General features: G+C 36.5%; 1 protein-coding gene and 1 long non-coding RNA gene across 2 annotated transcripts in view; one reads left to right on the top strand and one right to left on the bottom strand.

Annotated features, from left to right (window-relative positions):
- The window catches only part of LOC106090780 (triple functional domain protein), a 144,375-nt gene that overhangs the window by 18,924 nt on the left and 100,997 nt on the right, over positions 1-24,454 (bottom strand). The window contains exons 9-10 of the mRNA XM_013257075.2: positions 5,490-5,592; positions 4,027-4,242 (exon numbers count right to left, since the gene is read on the bottom strand). Of these exons, the coding sequence (XP_013112529.1) occupies positions 4,027-4,242; positions 5,490-5,592 (319 nt within the window). The remainder of the gene's footprint in view (positions 1-4,026; positions 4,243-5,489; positions 5,593-24,454) is intronic.
- On the top strand, positions 18,745-19,268 carry LOC106090781 (uncharacterized). The gene is made up of 3 exons (XR_001221895.2): positions 18,745-18,785; positions 19,021-19,112; positions 19,193-19,268. It is a non-coding gene; the product is annotated as an uncharacterized LOC106090781 (long non-coding RNA).

Raw genomic sequence — 24,454 nt, 5'->3', positions numbered from 1 at the left:
GCCCTTCAACTAAATTTAGTTTGTATAAATTTTAAGCACAATCCATGGTGGTGGGTTCCCATGATTTGGCCCGGCCGAACTTAGCACACTTTTACTTGTTTTTACATTTTCTCTTTTTACACTCTCAATGTTGTTGGGATCTTTACAGATTTTTTTTTCGGCAGACAAGATTTAGAATTTATTTCGGTACAAAGGTTAGCTTGATCTAAAAATACTCAAAACGTGTGTAGCAACGAGAATCATTAAGTTGACGTTTAAGGCTTGTCAGTATAAGTTTTTGTCGCCCCCATTCTCGTAGTACCATAAAGCTGCCAACAGGTCAAATATTGAGAAATCGAATCGATCACTTTGTGTAAGACGTAACTAAATCATTCAGTGTATTGCCATGACGTAGATCGGTCTGAGATGCTAACTTTGATATGGGTCATTACGTTGGATAAGCAAGTATTCGCACTTATGTATGTTTTGTTTATAGAAAGCACTGTAAGTATGTGGCAAAATGGGCGAAAATTCTATCAACTGTTAATTATTTAATATAGGACATGTGCAACTTTTATTTCAACAGCTTCATACTAATGCTACAAATGTTTTTAATATTATGAAATACTCTATTGTGAATAGTTGCTGGACAGCTGATGTGCAATGGAGCTACTTTGCAAAAAAATTTGATTAAAACACAAATACAAAGACAGATAGACATTGTTGGAGAAAACTATATCAATGGGAAGATCCGCATCGTTAGAACACGAGGCTTTTACTGGAAGGGAGTAAGAAGAAGTTCAGTACGGCTTGCGCAATTAAAACGGGACACATAGGACTACGAACGCGCTTAAGCAGAATAGGTGCGGCAAGTGACAGAATGTGTAGAGACGATGGAGCATTTCCTAGGTGATTACAAGGCTTTAGACTATCAGACACCGGCACTGGGATGGGATACCAGACTTGAAGACCCAACATAATGGTATGGAATGGAGAAGAATTATTGTGAGTAGCACGGAATTTTCGATTTAGGTTTTTTCACGAGGTTACTTTTTAGAATCTAGAGCATACAAGTCGATCTCTAGCTTAGGTGTACATATGTTCATAGTGGCATTGAACGGATTAACATCCGCACCCTCTTTTAAACCTAATCTAACCTACTACTTGAGAGATTGACATCATAAGTCGGTGTGGCGTTACCTGGTAGTCATAGAAAACAGTGTGATCTTGTTAACGTCCGGCTTAAACCTAGATATTCGTTAAAATGCCAATACTAATGCTATGACTATTCACCTGTATGAGGAAGATTGGTGATTTTAGAACTAACTCCGAATGCGAGTTGTGTACACCTTATGTATATTACATTGAAAAGCGATGTCAAGAAGGGCGAGAAAAAGGACTGAATGTACCCTTTTCCTCGCGCAATTTGGAAGGTAGAGGTTGGAGGCTTAAGCCGAAAAACTCAGAAACTGATATAGCAAAACTGGTTGACAAAGGTTATCCGGATATCCTAGGCCCCTTTTTGTTCCCTTTTCTATATACGTCACAATGTTTTCAATGTATAACCTTTTTTCTCTTTGGGACCAATACAATATGGTTCTAAGTTCTGATTCTAAGCCGATTGGTAGATTTTACCGACCCTGTTTACCCTTTTTAAGTTTTACAAACAAAAGCCCCTAACATTCAAATATAAGTTCTTTCTTTTGTAGTGTAAATCTATTTAAACAGAAGGTACCACTTTTTCATTCAATTCACAACATAAAAGAAGCAGAAATTCTCAATTGAAAATACAGCTTATTAAAATTTTCTTTGAATTTCCTTTTCAATGTGTGTTCACTCATAGTTACTGACAAAGGGTTGGTTACACAACCTGTAAAATATTCGCATTCACAAGAAGGTTGTCGATTTAAAGAAGTCATTACTTGTGAATGAAATGTTTGCATAAAAGGGGCATTCACTTCACAAACCAGTAAAGGGTGGAGAGTTATTTTTGCACAAGTTTCAAGAAGCAATGCAAACGGTCAAAGTAAACTGAGTTTTTAATGAGTTCAAGGGAGGAAAAGAAACGTGCTAATTAATTTAACGCAGAAGTGTTTGACTTTATAACAGCGATCAATGGGTATTAGTCGTTTATAAAGCATATTTTCAGGCGCTGATGTTAACAATAAATCAATCAATCATCTATGTTAAGGGAGGTAGGAATGGCCCCGGCATGTGGGACATGTTGCAAATAATAGGATTTATGTTGGAAAATATACTTTAATTTAGAATTTATGTTGGAAAAATGGTTTTAATTTATTATACCCACCACCGAAGGATGGGGGTATATTCATTTTGTCATTCCGAAATATTCGTCTAAGACCCCATAAAGTAGATATTCTTGATCAGCGTAAAAATCTAAGACGATCTAGCCATGTCCGTTCGTCTGTCTGTTGCAATCACGCTACAGTTTTTGAAAATAGAGACATTGAGCTGAAACTTTGCATAGATTGTTTTTTTTTGTCCATAAGCAGGTTAAGTTCGAAGATGGGCTATATCGGACTATATCTTGATATAAACCCCATGTAGTCCGACATTTATTATCCGATTTTGTTGAAATTTGGGACAGTGAGTTGTGTTAGGCCAGTCTACATCCTTCTTCAATTTGGCCCAGATGGGTGCAGATTTGGATATAGTTGCCATATAGACCGATCTCTCGATTTAAGGTTTTGGGCCCATAAAAGGGGCATTTATTCTCCGAATTCGCCGAAATTTGGGACAATGATTTGTGTTAGGTCCCTCGACATCTATCTGCAATATGACACAGATTGGTCCAGATTTGGACATAGCTGACATATAGACCGATTTCTAGATTTAAGGTTTTGGGCCTATAAAAGGCGCATTTATTGTACTATTTCGCCGAAATTTGGGACAGTGAGTTGTGTTAGGCCCTTTGACATCACTTTTCAAATTGGCCCAGATCGTTTCAGATTTGGATATAACTGCCATATAGACCGATCCCTCGATTTAAAGTCTTGGCCCCATAAAAGGCACATTTATAATCCGATTTCGCTGAAATTTAACACAGTGACTTAAGTTAGGCTTTTCGACATCCATGTCGTATGTGGTTTCGATCGGACTATATTTGTATATGGCTACCAAAAAGACCAATATTTTGTTCTACAAAATTAAACAATGACTTTCACTTATTAGACCACGTCCGTGTCGAATTTGGTTTAAAACGGGCCATATTTCGATACAACTGCTATGGGGGCATAAATTATACATTTTTCACTGGATTATGACGTAAGGTGGTTTACATATATACCCGAGGTGGTGGGCATCCAAAGTTCGGCCCGGCCGAACTTAATGCCTTTTTACTTGTTTTATATTGCGTTTTGGCTGTTGTTCGAGTGAAAATTCGAAGTCAGTACTAGATTTTAGTTGCATTTGTTTGAAATATTCAGAAGGAAGAAAGCTAGACCCATTGATAAGTATACCGATCGAATCACAATCACTTTCTGATTCTAATTAGCTATGTCCGTTCCTCCATCTCTTTGTCCATGTTAATTTATGTACAATGTACAGGTCGCAATATTCATTCGATCGTTTTCAAATTTGGCACGGGCACCTTTTTGGCCTAGAAACGAAGACTATTGAAATTGGAAAAAAATTAGTTCAGAATTGGATATAGCTTCCATAAATATGTCTGTCCGATTTGGACTAATATTGCAATTATATCGTCATTTGTGAACCGATTCTAACAAAATCTGTTCAGATTTAGATATAGCTTCCATATATATGTACCTCGCGATTTTCACTTTTAACACCATTGCTAACGATTTATCCACCGATATTCTCAAAATTTTAAACAACAATTTCTTCTTGGTCAAAATTCTACATTTCAAATTTAATCAAATTTTAGTTTCGATGACTTAGGCTGTATACCCAATGTGGTGTAGGGGGTATTAAAGGGTCGGCTTAGTGCGACTTTAGCCTGTCCTTATTTGTTTTTGTATAGCTTAAAATTGTATTTATTAATATTTTAAGAAATTAATTTTTACTTACCATTACGGATGAGTTATCCTTCATCATATCCTTATTGAAAGTTGGCGGCCCATTTGCAATCAAATGTGGTTCTTGTATTGGCTTCATCGGTGGCGGTAGTTCCAGTCCAACTTCCTCCTCAGCCTCAAAGTCTTGTTGTGATGTATTGAGTTGCGATGAGTTTGCTGTTGCCAACAGCTGTGATGTTTGGGTATCGTCCATTTGTTTGGCTGGTAACTAAAAGAAAAAGAAAAAACAATTTTAATAATAATAGGATACGGCATTTGAAAAAGTTGATTAGGGATAATTTTGGGACCTCTATCACAAAATATATTAAAAGTACGTATATCCTGGCACAGTGCATGGGCGAATTAATCTAATCGATAAATATATTTATTTAAGGGCACTCTGATGCAAAATTACATTTTAAAAATCCAATTTTAGAAAAATCGCTAAAAAAAGATTAGGTCTCTTTTCACCAACGTCACCTATTGATCACTACATGTAACTAAAATATAACAGAAAGATGCGGTCCATTTTTACTAACGACATTTGGCATGTAAAATTTTATTATTGAAAATGGTTTAGTTGAATGTAAACAACGACAAGTCAAGTGCCAATGTTATTAAAAAAAGCCTAGACATCTTCGAGACGTCAACCAGTGTCTGATATACTTAAGGATCTGTTGGTGTGTCGTTTCTTTCTCAGTTACATACATATTGAGATTCAATGAAAATGAAGATAGGCGTAATTTTATTTATTTTACCACAGAGACAAAAAATTGGGATTTATTTTCCCAAATTTAAATAAGGGATGGTTTTTTTCTCCGATTATCTCATTTATTCATTCTTTTTGCAATTTTGGATGATGTGTGGGTAGAAAATATGTTTACCGAATGCCAATAATGCCAAATTGAAAAGTAAAACTTCATACAGATCTTCCGATTTTGCTTTTGGGCGACTAGAGATCCGCCATAGCATGCAAATGCAAATTTGCCCTTGAACATTCAATTTAAGAACAGCTGCAAACTTCTCGCATATCAATGAGTGCTTACCGATTCAAGTATAAGCTCAATGAAAAGGGGCCTCTTTTTATAGCCGAGTCCCAACGGCGTGCCGCAGTGCGACACCTCTTTGGGGAGAAGTTTTACATGGCATAGTACCTCACAAATGTTGCCATCATTAGGAGGGGAAACCCACCGCTGAAAAATTTTTTCTGATGGTTTCGCCAGGATTCGAACGTAGGCGTTCAGCGTCATATGCGGACATGCTAATATCTGCGCTGCGGTGTTTTTGTGTTTTTCTAATTTTTACTGACATATTTTGTAAAAAATTTTGGTACATAAAGTTGGAACCATTTCGTTTAAATTAGTTTTTGTTTCTTAATTTTTCTTTCACAATTTAAACTTTTTATTTAGAATTTTTTATTTGATATATTGTTGAGATTAATTTTTATATTTTAGAAACCAAGTCATTGTCACTTACCTTAAAGATCTTCTCCGACGATTTTTTAACCAATAATTTTTCGGGTGTTTTCTCGACTTTGCTCTGTGTTGGTTTACGACCAATTTGGGGTAACCATTTACGCCTAAAAATAAAGAAATTAAGAAACAAATTATGAATGAATAGTTAAATGTCTTAAAAAAGTCCTAGACTCTTATTACACCGGTATTCAGAAGTTTTAGTGTAGACTTGAAATAGATTTATTTGAGATATTTCCTGTAAAACTTTCATATAAAGCTATTGTAAGGCTCCATTAAGTTTTGCGAATACGGTGGTTAAATATTGTTAAATTTAAAAAAAAGTTTTTAATTATTTTATCTTTTTTTATGTGGGTAAATTTTAAAAACTTCCCTTTTAAAGGACTTTCAATATGGAATATAACTATTATTATAGATTTTTGATGCGCTTATCTAAACCGTGCCACTTTCTCAAGCACCAACTCTTCAAGAACTGCCGCGATGGTTTTCAAATAAGTTTCCGCCAGCCATCGTTGTCGCTGTAGTAGTCTCTCTAACAACTTGTTGGCTATTCCACATGACGAATTGCTGTGCTATTCGATTTCGCCACCCTCCCCCAACAACATCATTAGTATTGAATGTTTTACGATTTTACGACGAAACTATTATCCATTGTCCGCAAATACTCAACCACCGACACACCCACTCTAGCTACCACCAACCGAAAATCTAGCGTATCTGCCTCAGCTGATGAACCTATTTCTCTTCCTTCTTCCTGTTTTCTTTGGGTCGGGGAAACATTCGATGATTTATCGAAGGCCATAAAACAAGCAACAGGATAAACTATTGATGACCAAACACAGACACCCTCTCTACTATAGCGTATTCGATTACTAACCACCAAGACTAATTCTTTAAACATAAAAAACAACAACACATTATAACAATAACAATAATTATAATACAAATAATGACAAAAAATAACATATCTTTACATATTTATTTATGTACATACTGTCAAAACGAGAGTTTATTGTGAAGCAGATAATTGAGCAAACAAATAAATGGGATAGTTAATAGTGAGGTTATGACACATGGAGGAAAACAAAAGATATAACGAGAAGAAAAAAAGTAAAGCGCCCGATCGTTAAGATGTAACAAAGTCAATATGTTTTGGAAAATATGCATATAGGTATGTACCAGCATAAGCAATCCTTTTAATTATTTTCTAATGCAGCTTCATTGCTTACATGCATATTAGTATGCAAGCGAAGAGTATTTAATGTAGTCCTCCTCTCTCTCTTTATCTATCTGATTGACAATTGTCAAATTACCGAAGCATTACAGTGAGCGAGAGAGAGAGAGAGAGAGAGGGAGCGAGAGAGTGGTCCGCAATCAATAGAATTGAAAAAGAGTGGCATGCATATTGGCATCACTGCATGATTATTGCTAATATTACATTTCATTCACAATTTAACAATACCAATTGTAATCAACGTGTTAAAATATTGTACTCAACAAATTGGGATTGTGGAATCATAAGCATTTATACGTTAAAGATCTGCAATTCAAGCTTTTACATATATGTTTCCCTTTATCGCCCTTTCCTTTTGCATTTTTAAGAATTGAATTGAGAAAACTCAATTGAAAATTTCTATTTAACTGGAACAAATATTACATTACCCAGTATGTATGTAAGGGCCGTCACGTTACGATGCGTTTCGTTGTAATCGATGGTTGTCAAAAAAATCATCAGCTGGCATTAATAACTGCAGAAACACATTTGTATGTATTAAAGCAAATAAAGAGCCTCTTCTTTATTAAGAATGACGTAGTATTTGCCATTTAAGGTATGTATGCTTAAGAAGAACCTGGTATTTAATTTGTCTCCGTCTCGTCCTTATAAGGGTTGCTGATAAATTTGCCCCATTCCATGTCAGTCTTGTGATGAACTGCAAGCTTAATAAGGAAACTAGTAAAGCACATATTGCTGTCTGATTTTTATGCTTTTTTTATGTTTTCCGGATTTTTGTTGTATTTATTTTAGTTCATATTCAAGATCATGTGCTCACAAAGAAAGGGTAAGAGACAATTTAAAGATAACAGAAATGCTTAAAGAATAATTTACAGTCCATAGTAATAAATAAAAGTAAACCGGTTACGACCATACATAGCATGGAAGTTAAAAGTCATTACAGGACATCCTAGCGAGGGGAGTTCACATCAATAAAAAGTTTAGGTTGAATGAGTAGCCCACCGTAAAGGTGAGTTCACTCGGAGGCCGGTTTAGCCTACCTAGAAAAAAAGTGCAGGTTAGAAAGCGTCTAATTATCTGAGGAGATCTCCTAGGTAATGAATAAAGTGATTTATCGTCTCCTGCTTATCCCCATCAAGCATGATTTAAATACTTTTGCATGAGCTTAAACCAATTGTCGAAGTACCAATTTTCACCTCTAAAACTTGATTATTGAACGCTTCAACAGCATTTTCTAGCGAACAAAATCATTGATCACGCATTTTTATCTTAATGAACGGATATAGGGCTCTACGGCGGATGACCTTTAATTCGAAGTTATGGCTGATGTGTGAGATTGTCAAGGGGAACTATGATACGCATTGTCAAGGGGAACAATGATTCGTCTTCTCTTGTTCGTCGACGAGACCCTTTTTTTTGAGAGATTGTCAAATTGCGCGGAATCCAACGAGAACAAACCTTTTTTACGGCAAGCTGCATGCAATATCGAATGAATGCTGGTGAAAAAATGTCCAAGAATGCCTCTATTCTAAGATATGTCACATGACGATCTTGCAATATAAGTTTAGGCACGGCATCAATGTTCTCTGCTACAACGGTCGCGAGTTAAATCCATTTTTTTGTCAAATTAATTTTTTCAAGTCACTGTAAACAACAAAAATGATGTTGGAATATCAAAACGTTCTGAGTACGATTAGTTCTATGTTTAGTAATTCGTCCGCCATCTCAATTCACACAGCTCTACCTGAACTCCGACCGGTAATCTCGTTCCTGGCTCCATCCAATGATGTTCGTACGTCAAAACGTTCTGAGTACGATTATGAAAGAATGTATCAAACTTTCCAATGGAAATGTAAGATTGCACCTGGCAATACTTAGAGTCGCTTAGGCAGGAACCTTATATAGCAGCCCTCGCATTTCCACCTCCCATATTAAACTACTGAATAAGGTAGTTATACGTTCGACTATTGAACAAAGTAGTTCTACGTTTAGTAATTCGCCCGCCTTCTCAATTCACAGAGCTCTACCTGAACTCCGACCGGTATTCTCTTTCCTGACTCCATCTTAGAGCCACCCGTGAAGACCAAAGGTTTATCTTCCTCAAATACAGTATCCGTTTCCAATTCCTCTCTTACGGGAAAGAACATTCTTATCTCGATTCGGTCTGAAACCAGCCTAAATATACCATCAGCATCCAGAGCATACAGGATGGAACTTTGCCCGTATATGTCCTCCCTCAGCAAGCAGAGCTCTTTCAGCATGCTGACCTACCTCAGCTGGAGCGCAACCTTGGCAGCACAGATCCGAATATAGACTTCAATAGCTTTCCAACCCTGCTTGCGATGTGGACATACACGCTCCCGTGACTTTGACGTTGGCCTGTCTTTGTACTTCATTAACTCCCTATTACGAGTCTTCCTATCTACAGCCTTCCACCGTAAAAACCAGTGTACCATTGTATACTAGATACATCCAATAAATCTCCAATTCATTTTCTCCAGAATATTCTCTTGAAGGAGTAGAAGGTGCACGGTACCTTCTGGATTTTTCCTGCTATTCCCGGATTCCGGAATCACTTGCAAACTTTCATCCCAATAGGTTCAAGTTAAAGCTAAAGGACCCGAACGAGTAAAATCGTTCGAAATTCCTCTATTGTGAATTATGTGTTACTTTATTGAACGTAAATGTTTGAACTGTAATAACGTGAATGTTTAGATCGGTCATAATTTATAACAAATTCAATGTTCCAATGGGTATACAAGAGGTATAACATCCATTAAATTTGTGATGACTTTTCTTTCGATACGAAATCGCACTCGATCACTTATGCGGTAATTCGGCCCTAGCACAATTAAATCTGCACTGGTAAATGGCGTAGCGTTCTTTCGCCGAAATCTACAAGTGTCATATCGCCCAAACGGTGACACAAACCCCAAAAACGATTATCGCAAATTTCAGAAAGCCCAAATGAATGCCACAAAATCCAAATTTTGGATTTGGATATTGTGACATTTTAACCGTAGCGCCGAGGTTAGCTTTTCCGCCTATGACGCTGAACGCCTGGGTTCAAATCCTGGCGAGGCCATCGGAAAAAAAATTTCAGCGGTGGTTTTCCCCTCCTTAATGCTGGCAACATTTGTGAGGTACTATGACATGGAAAACTTCTCTCCAAAGAGGTGTCGTACTGCGGCACGCCGTTCGGACTCGGCTATAAAAAGGAGGCCTCTTATCATAGAGCTTTAACTTGAATCGGACTGCACTCATTGATATGTGAGAAGTTTGCCCCTGTTCCTTAGTGGAATGGGCAAAATTTGCAATTTGATATTTTAACATTCCAATATGTCATAGTATCCAAAAACAACGATATTGGGTTTAATATCATTTATTCATATAGGGTTTTATGACATTGGGTCTAATGACATAAATAATTTGTTGGTTAATTGGGTGATTTGTCACATCCATTTTCATCTAAGACCCAAAATATCAAAAAATGTCATTGTGCCCAAAAGGCAGCCATATCGCCCCCCAAAAGAGTGCAAAAACAACTTTCAACTAACATTGGAAGAATTTGAGCAAATTGACATTTGTCGATATGGGGGAAATAACGCTACGCCTACTAAAAAATATCCAACCCCATATATCACGGCAGGATTTACTTATAGAAGGTTCAGTCACTTACAAAAACATAAAGTGAATAGACCCCATGAACACATTAAGATTGTCAAAATCTGCCTATTGTGAATGGTAACAAAGGTCAGTAAAAATGATTTTCGTTTACAAAGTTCAACATACAGCACATTCAAACACAATTTTTTCTTTTTATTTCACATCTTTTCCAAATAGGCTCATTGCAAGCAAGTATGAAAAACGTAAACTATGAACAGTTTGACAAGCTTAATGTTTACAATTCAAAAAAAAAAAAAATTGCATGTGGGCTGATCGCTTGGCTTAGCCTTGTTAAGCGAATCCTAATATCCCGATTAGGATAATAAGAAACTGAAACGAAATTTATTCGAGAGAAGATTTTCATTATAAAGAAGATATCGAAATAATGACACGAGAAAATTTCGAATTTCCTTTTTTTAATATGGTACACAACAAAGGCACAGCGCAAGCAAGGTTCAGCTAGTTTCTTGTATAAAATTTTTTTCTAAATTTTAGATAAAAAATGTAATGGATTTTTGTTGTAAAACAATTTTCCATACATTTTATTAGCAGTATTTTTTCTACAGTGCACTCTCTACTTTATAAGTATACTTATACATAAGTATGTTTACATATACGAGTACTTATACCTATATACATATATAGAAAGATATTTGGATCTGTAATTATGTATGAATGTAGGAACGTAGGTACATATTTACTTAGTCACACACGGCATGTGGTGGTTTAAATAGGTATTTCAGTCATCTTCACTTTCAAGAGGACCCAATAACGAGGAGGCACACAATGACACTGTGTGTTGACAAACAGGAAAAAGCTGTTGATGTCGGTCGGATGGTCAAAAACCAAAATGGGAGTATGGAAACAGTGCAGAATAGAAAAAAGGGAACTATGAACAACGTTCGATGCTTGTTGCTTGGGATAGTAGGTTTTTGGGTCTGTCTTGTTTGACTTGCGATGAGCACCATGAACACAACAGAGTGAGCTTAAGAACAAATATACACACCCTCCATGTGCCCACCCACACACACACACACACACACACAATGAAAAACACAGTCTTTTATGTGTTGCCTAACGGGCTGTGTGACAAACATGCTGTTGAGGCGTTTGGTAGGCATCTCGGTGGTTACAGTGACAAACAAAATTGGTTAAACAACACCAACTAAGATATGAAATGAGAAAAAACCAACACATACTCATGGTAAATGTTTAATTTCCCTTTGAAATAAATAACTGGTTACTTTTTTTTTTATTTTGCACTATGAGTGCATATTTTAATCTGTGGTCTAAAGGCCCACAGTCCCTGTCCCAGTCTCATTGAGTAAGTATGTCTTTGACAGCATTGCTGGCTGGTGATGGTTATTCATGGCCAGTGAGTGAGCGACAGACAGGGGAGCTACCTACATTTTGTTTTTGGTTCATTAGTTAAAGACATGTTGTCTCAAGCCTTGTGCAAATAAACTGAAAGTTTATATTTCAACAGTTAATAACGGACATACACACAAACACACTCACACTTTGACGTTCCTAGAAAATTAGGAAAAATAAAAGAAAAACAAACCGACAATGGCCACAGCAACAAGAATAGATGAATGGTAGGCGTTTAGGCAATGACATATATAAAGCCCTAAGGGTCATCCAATTGGTCATCTTAAAAAAATAGCTAAATAAAAAGCGATTTCCTGGCAGCCACAGTTGAATAGAAAGGCAAACAGGAAGGACATGGCTAGTTTGGAAAAAACGATAAAACTTGAAAGAGAGCACAAAATAAAAAGTTTGCATGATTTTTTTCATGGAGAAAAAAATTAATAGCAATGCATAGTTAAGATGTTTTTTCATAGTTCAACAGGAACTAAGACCATATGTGTACGGCATTATAAGTATGGTAAGAAATAAAAATGTTAAGAAATGATAATTTTTTATTTTCAGGTCTTTTGCCTGATTGTTTGTTTCATAATTTTTCGTTTTTCATTCAAAAGGAATTTTATGATCGAAGATTTTTTGAAATGGAAAAGAAAGCCAGAGATCACAAGCCACTAAACCCTGTGGGATTTATTCAACCACATTAGGTGTGGAGGCTTAGTAGATCGTACTTATATTGATGTGTTTACGATGCACAAATATGCCATTTGAGAGCAGAAAATGGTTAGAATTTAGGTGTTATCGCCTCTTGGCAGGCCCCAAAATGTGGTCAACTTGACATTCAGAAAATTTGTTCTGGCTGCCAAATCTTCATTTTTGGTCCGATTTTCAAAAATCAAATTCGGAACCGATTTTGATGAAATTTTGCAGATATGTTAAAATCAGTAACAAAACAGTCCAAAGTCAAATTTTGTGCAGATCGGTTGAAAATTGTAGCTACTACGGCCATTGAAGTAAAAATCTGGCAATATATATATATATATATATATAGGAGCTATATCTAAATAGGAACCGATTTTGATATAATTTTGCAAATATGTTAAGATCAGTAACAAAACAGATCGTTTGAAAATTGTAGCTACTACGGCCATTTAAGTAAAAATCGGGCGATACATATATATGGGAGCTATATCTAAATTGGAACCAATTTTGATGAAATTTTGCGGATATGTTAAGATCAGTAACAAAACAGTTCCTGCTAAATTTTGTGCAGATCGGTGGAAATTTTTTGCTACTTCGGCCATTTAGGTGCAAATCGGGCGATACATATATATGGGAGCTACGATAAATCTAATCTGAACCGAATTTTACCAAAATCAATAGCGTTTGTCCCTGGGCCAAAAAAGTGATATGTTCAAAATTTCGCGATGATTGGACAACATATACGACCTACACTTGAATTAGAAGAATACATGGACTCACAGACGGACATGGCTAAATCGATTCAGAAAGTGATTCTGAGTCGATCGGTATGCTTATCAATGGGTCTAGCTCTTCTCCTTTTTAGGGTTGCAAACAAAGGCACAAACTTATAATACTCTGTACCACAGTGGTGGTGTAGGGTATAAAAATTAATAGAGATATCTTAATAAGGATTAAATTGACTGTGCTAACGACAACGGCTGTCGCTGTTGCTTCGAGTGTCGAGGTTCGAATCTGGGCCAGGCTCTACAGAATTTTTATTTTCTGGAGAAGATCACGATCGGAGATCGAGAATAGCTTAATGATCCACGATTTTTTGCAAAGGCAATTATTTGCTATGCAATAGTAAACGTATACGTCACGAATAAATGGGTATAAGATAATAGAACGTATACGTCTACTTGTACCACTTCGAAGTCTTATTTAAAAAATGTTTGCCCCAGAAAATTTATTTTCTTTAAAGGCACAATTTCAGTAAAATTTTTTCTGAGGACAACTTTTTTAAATTTTGTCTTTAGAAAAAGTTTATTGTGCAAAGACAAAATTTTAGTGAAGTTTTCTCTAAACACAACGAAGTTTCATGAAATTTCTTCTAAAAACAAAATTTTAATGACATTTTCTACAAAGAATTTAGAAAAAAAAGTCATTGGGTATAGAAAGAATTTTAATGAAATTTGCTCTAAACACATAATAGCATATGAAATTGTCTTTATAGACAAAAATTTGATGACTATTTCTATTAAGACAAAAACTTAATGAGATTTTCTCTGAAGACCAATTGATATCACTCATCATTGACCAATTGATATCACTAGTCAATCGAAATGAAATTTCCTCTAAAAAAAAATTTTCAATGAAATTTTCTCCAAATGCAAAATTTTGATAAAATTTTAAGTAAAGACAAAAATTTAATAAAAATTTTTATACCCACCACCGAAGGATAGTCATTTTGTCATCCCGTTTGCAACACATCGAAATATCCATCTCCGACCCTATAGAAATCTAAAGTAAAAATCTAAGATGATTTAGATTTTTACTTTAGATTTCATGTCCGACTGTCTGTTGAAATCACGCTACAATCTTTCAAAATAGAGATATGCACAGATTCTTTTCTTAACCATAAGCAGGTAAAGTTCGAAGATGGACTATATCGGTCTATATCTTGATATAGCCCCCATATAGACCGATCCGCCTAATTAGGGTCTTCTGCTCATAAAAGCCACATTTATTATCCGATTTTGCTGAAATACAGTGAGTTGTGTTTGGCCCTTAGGCATCTTTCTTCAATTTGGCCCAGATCGGTTCAGATTTGTATGTAGCTGCCGATTCGGGGATTAAGGGTCTTAGGCTCATAAAAGCCACATTTATTATCCGATTTTGCTGAAATACAGTGAGTTGTGTTAGGCCCTTCTACATCTTTCTGCAATTTGGTCCAGATCGGTTCAGATTTGGATATAGCTGCCATATAGACCGATTCGGCGATTTAGGCCCATAAAAGCTACATTTATTATCCGATTATGCTGAAATTTGGGACAGTGAGTTAAATTACGCCCGTCGACATCTTTCTGCAATATGGCCCAGATTGATCCAGATTTGGATATAGCTGCCATATAGACCGATTCGCCGATTTAGGGTCTTAGGCCCATAAAAGCAACATTTATTATCCGATTATGCTGAAATTTGGGACAGTGAGTTAAATTAGGCCCGTCAACATCTTTCTGCAATATGGCCCAGATTGGTCCAGATTTGGATATATCTGCCAAATAGACCGATCTCTCGATTTAAGGTCTTGGGCCCATAAAAGGCGCATTTATTGTCTGATTTCGCCGAAACTTGGAACAGTAAGTTGTGTTAGGCCCTTCAACATCCTTCTTCAATTTGGCCCAGATCGGTCCAGTTTTGGATATAGCTACCATATAGACCGATATCTCGATTTAAAGTCTTGGTCCCATAATAGGCGCATTTATAAACCGACTTTACAGAAATTCGACACAATCACTTATGTTAGGCTTCTCGACATCCGTGTCGTTTATGGTTCCGATCGGTTTATTTTTAGATATAGCTACTTAAAAGACTAATATTTTGTTATACCCAATCGAACAATGACTTGTACTTATAAGTATTTGGTCCAAATTTGGAAAATATTTCGATATAGCTGATATGGGGCATAGGCATGCATTTTTCACCGGATTTTGACGAAAGGTGGTTTACATTTATATCCGAGGTGGTGGATTTAAGTCCGGCCAAGGGGCGGTAAATTTATCCTTCTTCGGAATACAAAGATAGTTTTTATTTAGAAACAATTTCAACCAATGACTTAGGCCGGGCTTAAAGTTGTCTCCTCTCTCAATAAAAATGCTCTGTGCAATCTAAAGAGGAGGAAATTAAACGGGCTTGGGATTTTCTCCTCTCACATAGGTCCAACAGTTAAATAAATTTAACAATTTTTTTTAAAGAAAAATGCCTTTTGCGTTTCAAAGAGGGGGAAATTAACCGGCCTTCTGCCGCGATTAAGATTTTCTTTTCTCTCGTAGGTCCAACAGTAAACTGAAGTCAAAAATTTTCTACATAAAAATGTATTTTGCAGGAGGTCGAATGCGTCAAACTAGCCGTTTGAAATTTTGCATAGGTCGTCGGGGATTGCAAATGGGCCAAATCGGTTCAGATTTAGATATAGCTCCCATATAAACCGATCTCACGATTTGACTTCTTGAGCCACTGGAAGCCGCAGTTTGTATTCGATTTGGCTGAAATTTTGCACGTTGAGTTCTGTTATGACTTCCAACAACTGCGCCAAGTACGGTTCTGATCGGTCTATAACCTGATATAGCTCCTGTATAAACCGATCTCCCGATTTGACTTCTTGAGCACCTGGAAGCCGCAATTTGTGTTCGATTTGGCTGGAATTTTGCTTAAGCCTCAACAACTACGGTCCAGATCTATACCACGGTCTATAACCAGATATAGCTCCCATATTTTAGGAGAATCCACGGTGGTAGGTTCCCATGATTCGGCCTGGCCGAAATTTGCACGGTTTTACTGGTTTTTTTTTTTGGTTTATTAAAAATAAAGATTTTGTAAAAATATGATTTTTTTATAAAAATTGCCAAGATTTTATAAGTAACCATAACAAATTGATTTGATAGAAAAATTCTTCAATTTTTATACCCTCCACCATAGGATAAGGGTTTACAAATTCCGTCATTCTGTTTGTAACTACTCGAAATATTCGTCTGGGACCCCCTAAAGTATATATATTCTTGATAGTCGTGACATTTTATGTCGATCTAACGTCCGTCCGTCCGTCTGTCTGTCGAAAGCACGCTAACTTTCGAAGGAGTAAAGCTAGCCGCTTGAAATTTTGCACAAATACTTCTTATTAGTGTAAGTCGGTTGGGATTGTAAATGGGCCATATCGATCCATGTTTTGATATAGCTGCCATATAAACCGATCTCGAGTCTTGACTTCTTGAGCCTCTAGAGGGCGCAATTCTTATTCGATTGGAATGAAATTTTGCACGACGAGTTTTGTTATGATATCCAATTACTGTGCCAAGTATGTTTTAAATCGGCCCATAACCTGATATAGCTGCCATATAAACCGATCGCGGAGTTCTGTTATGACTTCCAATAATTTCTTGAGCCTCTATAGGGCGCAATTCTTATCCGATTAGAATGAAATTTTGCACCACGTTTTTCGCTATAACTTCCAACAACTGTGCTAAGTATGGCTCAAATCGGTCAATAACCTGATATAGCTGCCATATAAACCGATCTTGAACCTTGATTTCTTGAGCCACTAGAGGGCGCAATTCTTAGCCGATTTGAATGAAATTGTGCACAAAGTATTTTGTTATGATATCTAACAATTGTACCAAGTATGGTTCAAATCGGTCCATGTTTTGATATAGCTGCCATATAAACCGATCTTGTGTCTTGCCTTCCTGAGCCACTAGAGGGCGCAATTCTTATCCAATTTGAATGAAATTGTGCACGAAGTATTTTGTTATGATATTCAAGAACTGTGCCAAATAAGGTTCAAATCGGTTCATAACCTGATATAGCTGCCATATAAACCGATCTGGGATCTTGACTTCTTGTTTATTTTTTCTTAATTTGGTTTCTATTACAAAACATCAAAATAAACGACTTTTTAGATATTTAATTTTTATATTGTTGACTTTCATGGAAAAAAGTTTGCCTTCATGGAAAAAATTTGCCACCTCTTAATGCTGGCAACATTTGTGAGGTATTATGCCATGTAAAACCTCTCGCCAAAGAGGTGTCGCACTGCGGTACGCCCATTCGGACTCGGCTATAAAAAGAAGGTCCCTTATCATTGAGCTTAAAACTTGAATCGGACTGCACTCATTGATATGTGAGAAGCTTGCCCCTGTTCCTTAGTGGAATGTTCATGGGCAAAATTTGCAATTTAAAAAATCCAATATTTACTAAAAATACTTGAACTTCAAAGTAATGAAAATTTTTTTTTAGAAACAATATTTTTAACAAATATGAAGAAGAAGAATTTTAGAATTTTTTGTCAAAATAAGAATTTTTAAGGATGTTAAATCTTTTAACAAAGTTGTTTATTTATATTCAAATGAATATATAGAAATTAATAAGACTATACAATTTTTTTCGCAAACAATTTTTATGAAATCCAAAACCAATTATCATAACATTTTCTCAGTTTCTTCTCAATATCGAAAAAATTCGCAGACATTTCTTATCTCAAAACGAATTTTCGCCTGCAACCAAGGAATTCCCTTGAGCTATGAAGAGTAACATAAAGAAAATTCCAAGAATGAATCATAAGCTGGATGCGCCTTACTCTTATGCATATAATAACAAAACATAATTACACAATGGTCTCAAGTGTAAAAAAAAATAAATAAAAACCAAAATAATGATAATAATAATAAAAATAAAAAAAAGTAAGCAAACACACTCAAAAACATACATTTGATACCATGATTTACGATGCTCTTGCAAACTAACACTTCTGGGGACATCGTCAGTGCAACAAAAGCAAGAGAAATTATCTGTTTTGCCGCCGCCACAGGTCATTGATATGGAGTTTTGTTGCCTTGTCGCGTGCCTCTTGATGACATCTGCGGAATTATCGTACATATTCATCTGCGTGTTTGTTTACACCACTTCACAAGAACGACCGCACCAAAAGGTGAAAGAGGGAGTTAAGTTATTGTTGATATTGATCAACTGTGTAGTAAAATCAATGTCTTTAAAACGTCGCAGTTAAATCGGCCTACGAATGAGAAATAATAACCGTGTCACAACATTCACAGGCACCTTGGCTGTTTTCTGCAATTTGTTTGATTTTTTTTTTCTTGCTAACTCGAAATATTTATGTGCTAACACGTAAGAATGACAATTAACAAGGTGTTAACAATTGATTTTATTTGCCATAACATTTTCCCACTGGTTTTTATGCTCTTTCTTGAAACTTAAAGAAGAAAACGACACAATTGTTGCTCTAGTTCCGTGTAACGTTATTTCGTCACGTTAAAAACACAACTAACTGATTAAAATGTGAGTAAGCAAGTGGATAGCTGTTGAAAGTCTACACACTCTCACACACTCCCTACACTCTGAGATATACACACACGCACTTGCTATTGCATGGTGGGAAGGGGACTCGTGCAAACCTCCCCATACTGTCTTTTTGACCGATTTGAAGGAACACTACAAGAGACGTTGACAACGAGAGCAAGAAAGAGTATGTCAATTGTAGCAAAGCCAAATAAAAAAAAAACTTTATTTACAGATATAGAACCACCGACCACTAGAAGCTAGTAGATATGTAATCATTGCCTTCGCAGCCTTTCAATTCAAAGCAATTTCAAAGCAGCGAACAAAGTAATACAATATCAAATAGAAAAGGAACAACAAAACAAATCAAAAAAACATTATTTTTTTAATTTTGCCATTTTCTCCAGAGTAATCCATAAATAATCGAATTTTGTGTCAAAATGTTTTACGAGAATTGAATGAGACAGAGAGAGAGAGAGAGAGAGAAAGAAATGCAATGGTTATAAAATCCTATCTTATATAAAAGCTTATCAAAAATGACTAAAGCCATTTTCTTCAAATTTCACATTTTCAATTTGTATCATAGGATGGTGTGAAAAAACATGATAACATTTTTCGCAATGTGAAGGAAGGGTAATTTGCAAAAAAATTGATAAAACACATATCTGATATCTAAATTTGGGCTCAAGTAACGGGGGGAACTTCTACACCAAAAATCCCAAACGGACTCTTGGATCAATCGGGATAATATGGAACGTAAAACAAAGGTATTTGGAATCAGTGTAGCGGAAATGGATTATCAGTTCTTAAAAGAAATCCCCTGAAGACCGAACGGAAAAATATCCGACTTAAATGAAAAGTACTTAAGTGGAGACACAATATCAGACATGAACCCACTTTGGGGGGAGTGGTATTGAAAACAATTAAGGATTTTGTAAGTAGCACGGAATTCCTAACATAAAATTTTCTTTTTATATAGGTTACTTTATAGTTTTTAGAGCGCACAACAAGCCGATTACTGGCTTAGGTGTATGTCCACAGTGGCATGGGGCGGATTAACATCTGCATCCGCTTTTCCACCTAACCTAACCTAAATAAAAAGTATTTTGGATTAGAATAAAAAAATTGACATTTAAATATAGGGTCTAGTGTCCTCAAAACATGCCTGAAATATCTAAAGGCGAATCAGAACAATGCGATATTTAAACCAGTAAGGAAAGGTAAAAGTCGGGCGTAGACGACTATATAATACCCCACACCTTCCTCACAATTATAAATTCGGGCAATACATAAATCTATATGTATATGAGAGCTATATCGAAATCTGACGACTTTCAAACAGATCGTTTCAGAATTATTGTTACTACGGTCACATAAGTGGAAATCCGGCGATATACATGTGTGGGTGCTACATTCAGTTTTAAAGCGATTTTGATGAAATCTCGCATATATGTTAAAACCAGTAACAAAACAATCGGCTTCGAATTTTGTGCAGGTCGGTTGAAAATTGTAGCTACTACAGCCATTTAAGTAAAAATCGGGCGATAGATACATATGGAAGCTACATCTAAATCTGAACCGATTTTGATGTTTCAGATATGGTAAAATCAGTAACAAAACAATCAGTTCAAAATTTTGTGCAGATCGGTTGAAAATTGTAGCTACTACGACCATTTAAGTTCAAATCGGGCAATACATATATATGGGACCTATATCTAAATCTGAACCGATTTTGATGAAATTTTGCAGATATGTTAAGGTCAGTTTCGTGCCAAATTTTGTGCATATTGGTTAAAAATTGTAGCTACTACGGCCATTTAGGTGCAAATCGGGCGATACATATATATGGGAGCTACATCTAAATCTGAACCGATTTTTACCAAAATCAACAGCGTTTGTCCTTGGGCCAAAAAAGTGATATGTGCGAAATTTCGTGATGATTGGAAAACAAATAATATTGATTACAAGAATACATGGACTCACAGACGGGCAGACGGACATGGTTAAATCGAATCAGAAAGTGTGTCTGAGTCGATCGGTATATTTATCAATGGGTCTAGCTCTTCTCCTTCTTAGCGTTGCAAATAAATGCACAAACTTATAATACACTGGACCACAGTGGTGATGTAGGGTATAAAAAAGGCGTGTGTACGATGTACGATGCTCTGTACAAATCTTAGATCCACATTTGGGACCACGCGCTCAGAGGCCTATTAGAGGTCTGTAATGAAATTTGGGACGTGATGTTTCGTTTTAACCTCTTACAGCCATATGCTTCGAATCAAAAATGCAAATTTTGCCCATGAACATTCCACTAAGGAACAGGGGCAAACTTCTCACATATCAGTGAGTGCAGTCCGATTCAATTTTAAGCTCATTAATAAGGGGCCTCCTCTTTATTGCCGAGTCCGAACGGCGTGTCGCAGAGCGACACCTCTTTGGAGAGAAGTTTTACGTGGTTTAGGAGGGGAAAACCACCGCTGAAAATTTTTTCTGATGGTCTCGACAGGATTCGAACCCAGGCGTTCAGCGTCATAGGCGGACATGATAACCTCTTTGATGCTTCGAATCAATCACCCTTATACCGGAACTCGCTGTGCCAAATTTCATCGAAATAGGATGAAAAATGCTCCTTCTATGGGCTCATTACACATTATCGGGAGATCTGTAGATAGGGCAGCTATATACAAATATGATCCGATCTGTACCACATTTGACAGGAATGGGTAGGAGTCTGCCAGAACACACTGTGACAATTTTAATCGAATCCGATCTTCGGATACCCTATATCGGAAGATCGGGTTGTCGGCCTAAGGGCAGCTATATCCAAATATATTTCGTTCTGAACCGCACTTCACAGAAATGAATAGGGGTCTACCACTGTGCCGAATTTCATCGAAATCGAATGAAAAATGACCAATTTATTGCCCCAAGACTTTAGTCTGGAGATCGGTCTATATAGCGGCTATATATAACTAAAATCCGATTTTATGAGAATACGAAATCATCAAACATTTTTTGAAAAATGTTTTTATACCCAAGATATATGCAAAATTATAAATACCCAGCTTGTGGGTATAAATCGGTAATACCCGGGTATTTACCCAATTTACCGGGTAAATGCTTTTTAGGTATTTACCTGTCGCCCTAATTATGTATGTCGTAGTCATAATTTCGACTTTGACTATTTAGAAATTAAAATTCATATATCATTGGTATTATGTGCAAAATCGAGCTGTTTGTTTTTTTTTTTTTGAAATTATTTGAGGCTTATCTCGATATTGTTCATAACATCGACGAAATATTCGACATACATAACAAGGGCCAATATATCCGGAATTGACTTCTTGTACCCCAAGAGGGCCAAATCTGCAAATTTTACAAATTTACCCATGAACATTCCATTAACGAACGGGGGTAAACTTGTCACATATCAATGAGTGCTGTCCCATTCAAGTTAAAGCTCAATGATAAGGGGCCCCTTTTTACGGCCGAATTCGAACGGTGTGCTGCAGCCCCAAACCACTTTGGGGAAAAGTTTTTATATAGTACCTCACATATGTTGCCAGCATTATGAGAGGATGATCAAATTTTGTCCCCCCTATATTCGTGCCAAGTCTCGTCACCCGGGACAGTGAGTTGTGTTAGGCCTTTCGACATATTACTTCAATTTGGCCCAGATCGGTCCAGATTCGGATATAGCTGACATATTGATCGATCTCTCGATCTAAGGTCTTGGGCCCATAAAAGGCGCATTTATTGTCCGATTTTGTCAAAATTTGGGTCAATGAGTTGTGTTAGGCCACTCGACATTCTTCTTCAATTTGACTCAGATCGGTCCAGATTTGGATATAGCCGCCATATCGACCGATCTCTCGATTTAAGGTTTTGGGTCCATATAAAGCGCATTTATTGTCCGATGTCGCCGAAATGTTGATACAGTGAGTTAAGTTAAGCCCTTCGACACACTTTTGCAATATGACACAGATCGGTTCAGATTTGGATATAGCTCTTATATAGAATGATCTCTCGATTTAACGTTTTGGGGCCATAAAAGGCGCATTTATTGCCCGATGTCGCCGAAATTTGGGACATTAAGTTGTGTTAGGCCCTTCGACATATTATTTCAATTTGGCCCAGATTTGGATATAGCTGCCATATAGACCGATCTCTCGATTTAAGGGTTTGGGCCCGTAAAAGGCGTATTTATTGTCCGATTTTGCCAAAATTTGGGATAGTGAGTTGTGTTAGGCCCTTCGACATTCGTCTTCAAATTGGCTCAGATTGGTCCAGATTTGAATATAGCTGCCATATAGACCAATCTCTTGATTTAAGGTTTTTGGCCCATAAAAGGCGCATTTATTGACCGATTTCGACGAAATTTCGGACAGTGAGATGTGTTAGGTTCTTCGACATTTTTTCTGCAATATGGCACAGATCGGCCCAGATTTGGATATAACTGCCATATAGACCGATCTCTTGATTTAAGGTTTTGGGCCCATAAAAGGCGCATTTATTGTCCGATTTCGACGAAATTTCGGACAGTGAGTTGTGTTATGCTCTTCGACATTTTTCTGCAACTTGGCCCAAATTGGTCCAGATTTGGATATTGCTGCCATATAAACCGATATCTCGATTTAAAGTCTTGTCCCCATAAAAGGCGCATTTATAATCCGATTTCATTGAAATTTGACACATTTACTTATGTTTGGTTTTTCGACATCCGTGTATATGGATGGAATCGGTTTATATTTAGATAATATAGCTACTAAAAAGACCAATATTTCGTTATACGCAATTGAACAATGACTTGTACTTATTAGTATTTGGTCCAAATCGGATTATATTTCGATATAGCTGCTATGGGGCATAAGGTATGCATTTCTGACCGGATTTTGACGAAAGGTGGTTTACATATATCCCCGAGGTGGTGGGTATCCAAATATCGGCCCGGCCGAACTTAACGCCTTTTTGCTTGTTTCAATTGCGATTGTGATTAAAATTTTTGAAATTTTCAATAAAAAAATTAATTGATTTAATCATATTTTTTAATTAAATCTTAAAAAAATTGTATGTATGAAATGTGAGGTGGTCCCCTAGACACTTGGCCCTGAAAAAATATCAGCATCGTGTTCTTCTCTCAAATACCATTTTTTAAAGCCTATATTACCATTGGTTTTGAGGGGAGTTTTCTAATCTCAAATACCTTTCATTTGAGCCACATATTGGCATGGTCGAAAAATGTTTACCCTTTGGAGGTGTTTTGGGAAATACATGTAGGGCATCCCCCCTAAATACATGGTCCTACATTTGGATATCAAATTCGTATTCTACTCCCAAATATATTTATTTAAGTCCCATATTGCAATGGTCAGTAAAAAAATTGCTGTTTGTGGGGTATTTTGGGAAAGGGGTAGACCCCCAGAAAATTGGTCCCGAAAGTGGGTATCAATTCTTGCTATACCCCCAATGCCTTTTATTTAAGCTCCACAATGACATGGTCAGTAAATATGCCTTATTTAGGGTTGTTTTGGGGGTTGGGGTGGTCCCCTAAACACTAAGCCCGAAAAATATATCAGCAACGTGCTGTATTCTCATATCTCTTTATTTGAACCCCACATTGCCATTGGCCTCAAAATTGGATATCAAATTTGTTTTCTAATCACATT

This window comes from Stomoxys calcitrans, chromosome 1 (assembly GCF_963082655.1).
Source record: "Stomoxys calcitrans chromosome 1, idStoCalc2.1, whole genome shotgun sequence".
Classification (NCBI taxonomy): Eukaryota; Metazoa; Arthropoda; class Insecta; order Diptera; family Muscidae; genus Stomoxys; species Stomoxys calcitrans.
The sequence above is the reverse complement of the archived record's forward strand: the minus strand, read 5'-3'. Positions and strand labels throughout refer to the sequence as shown.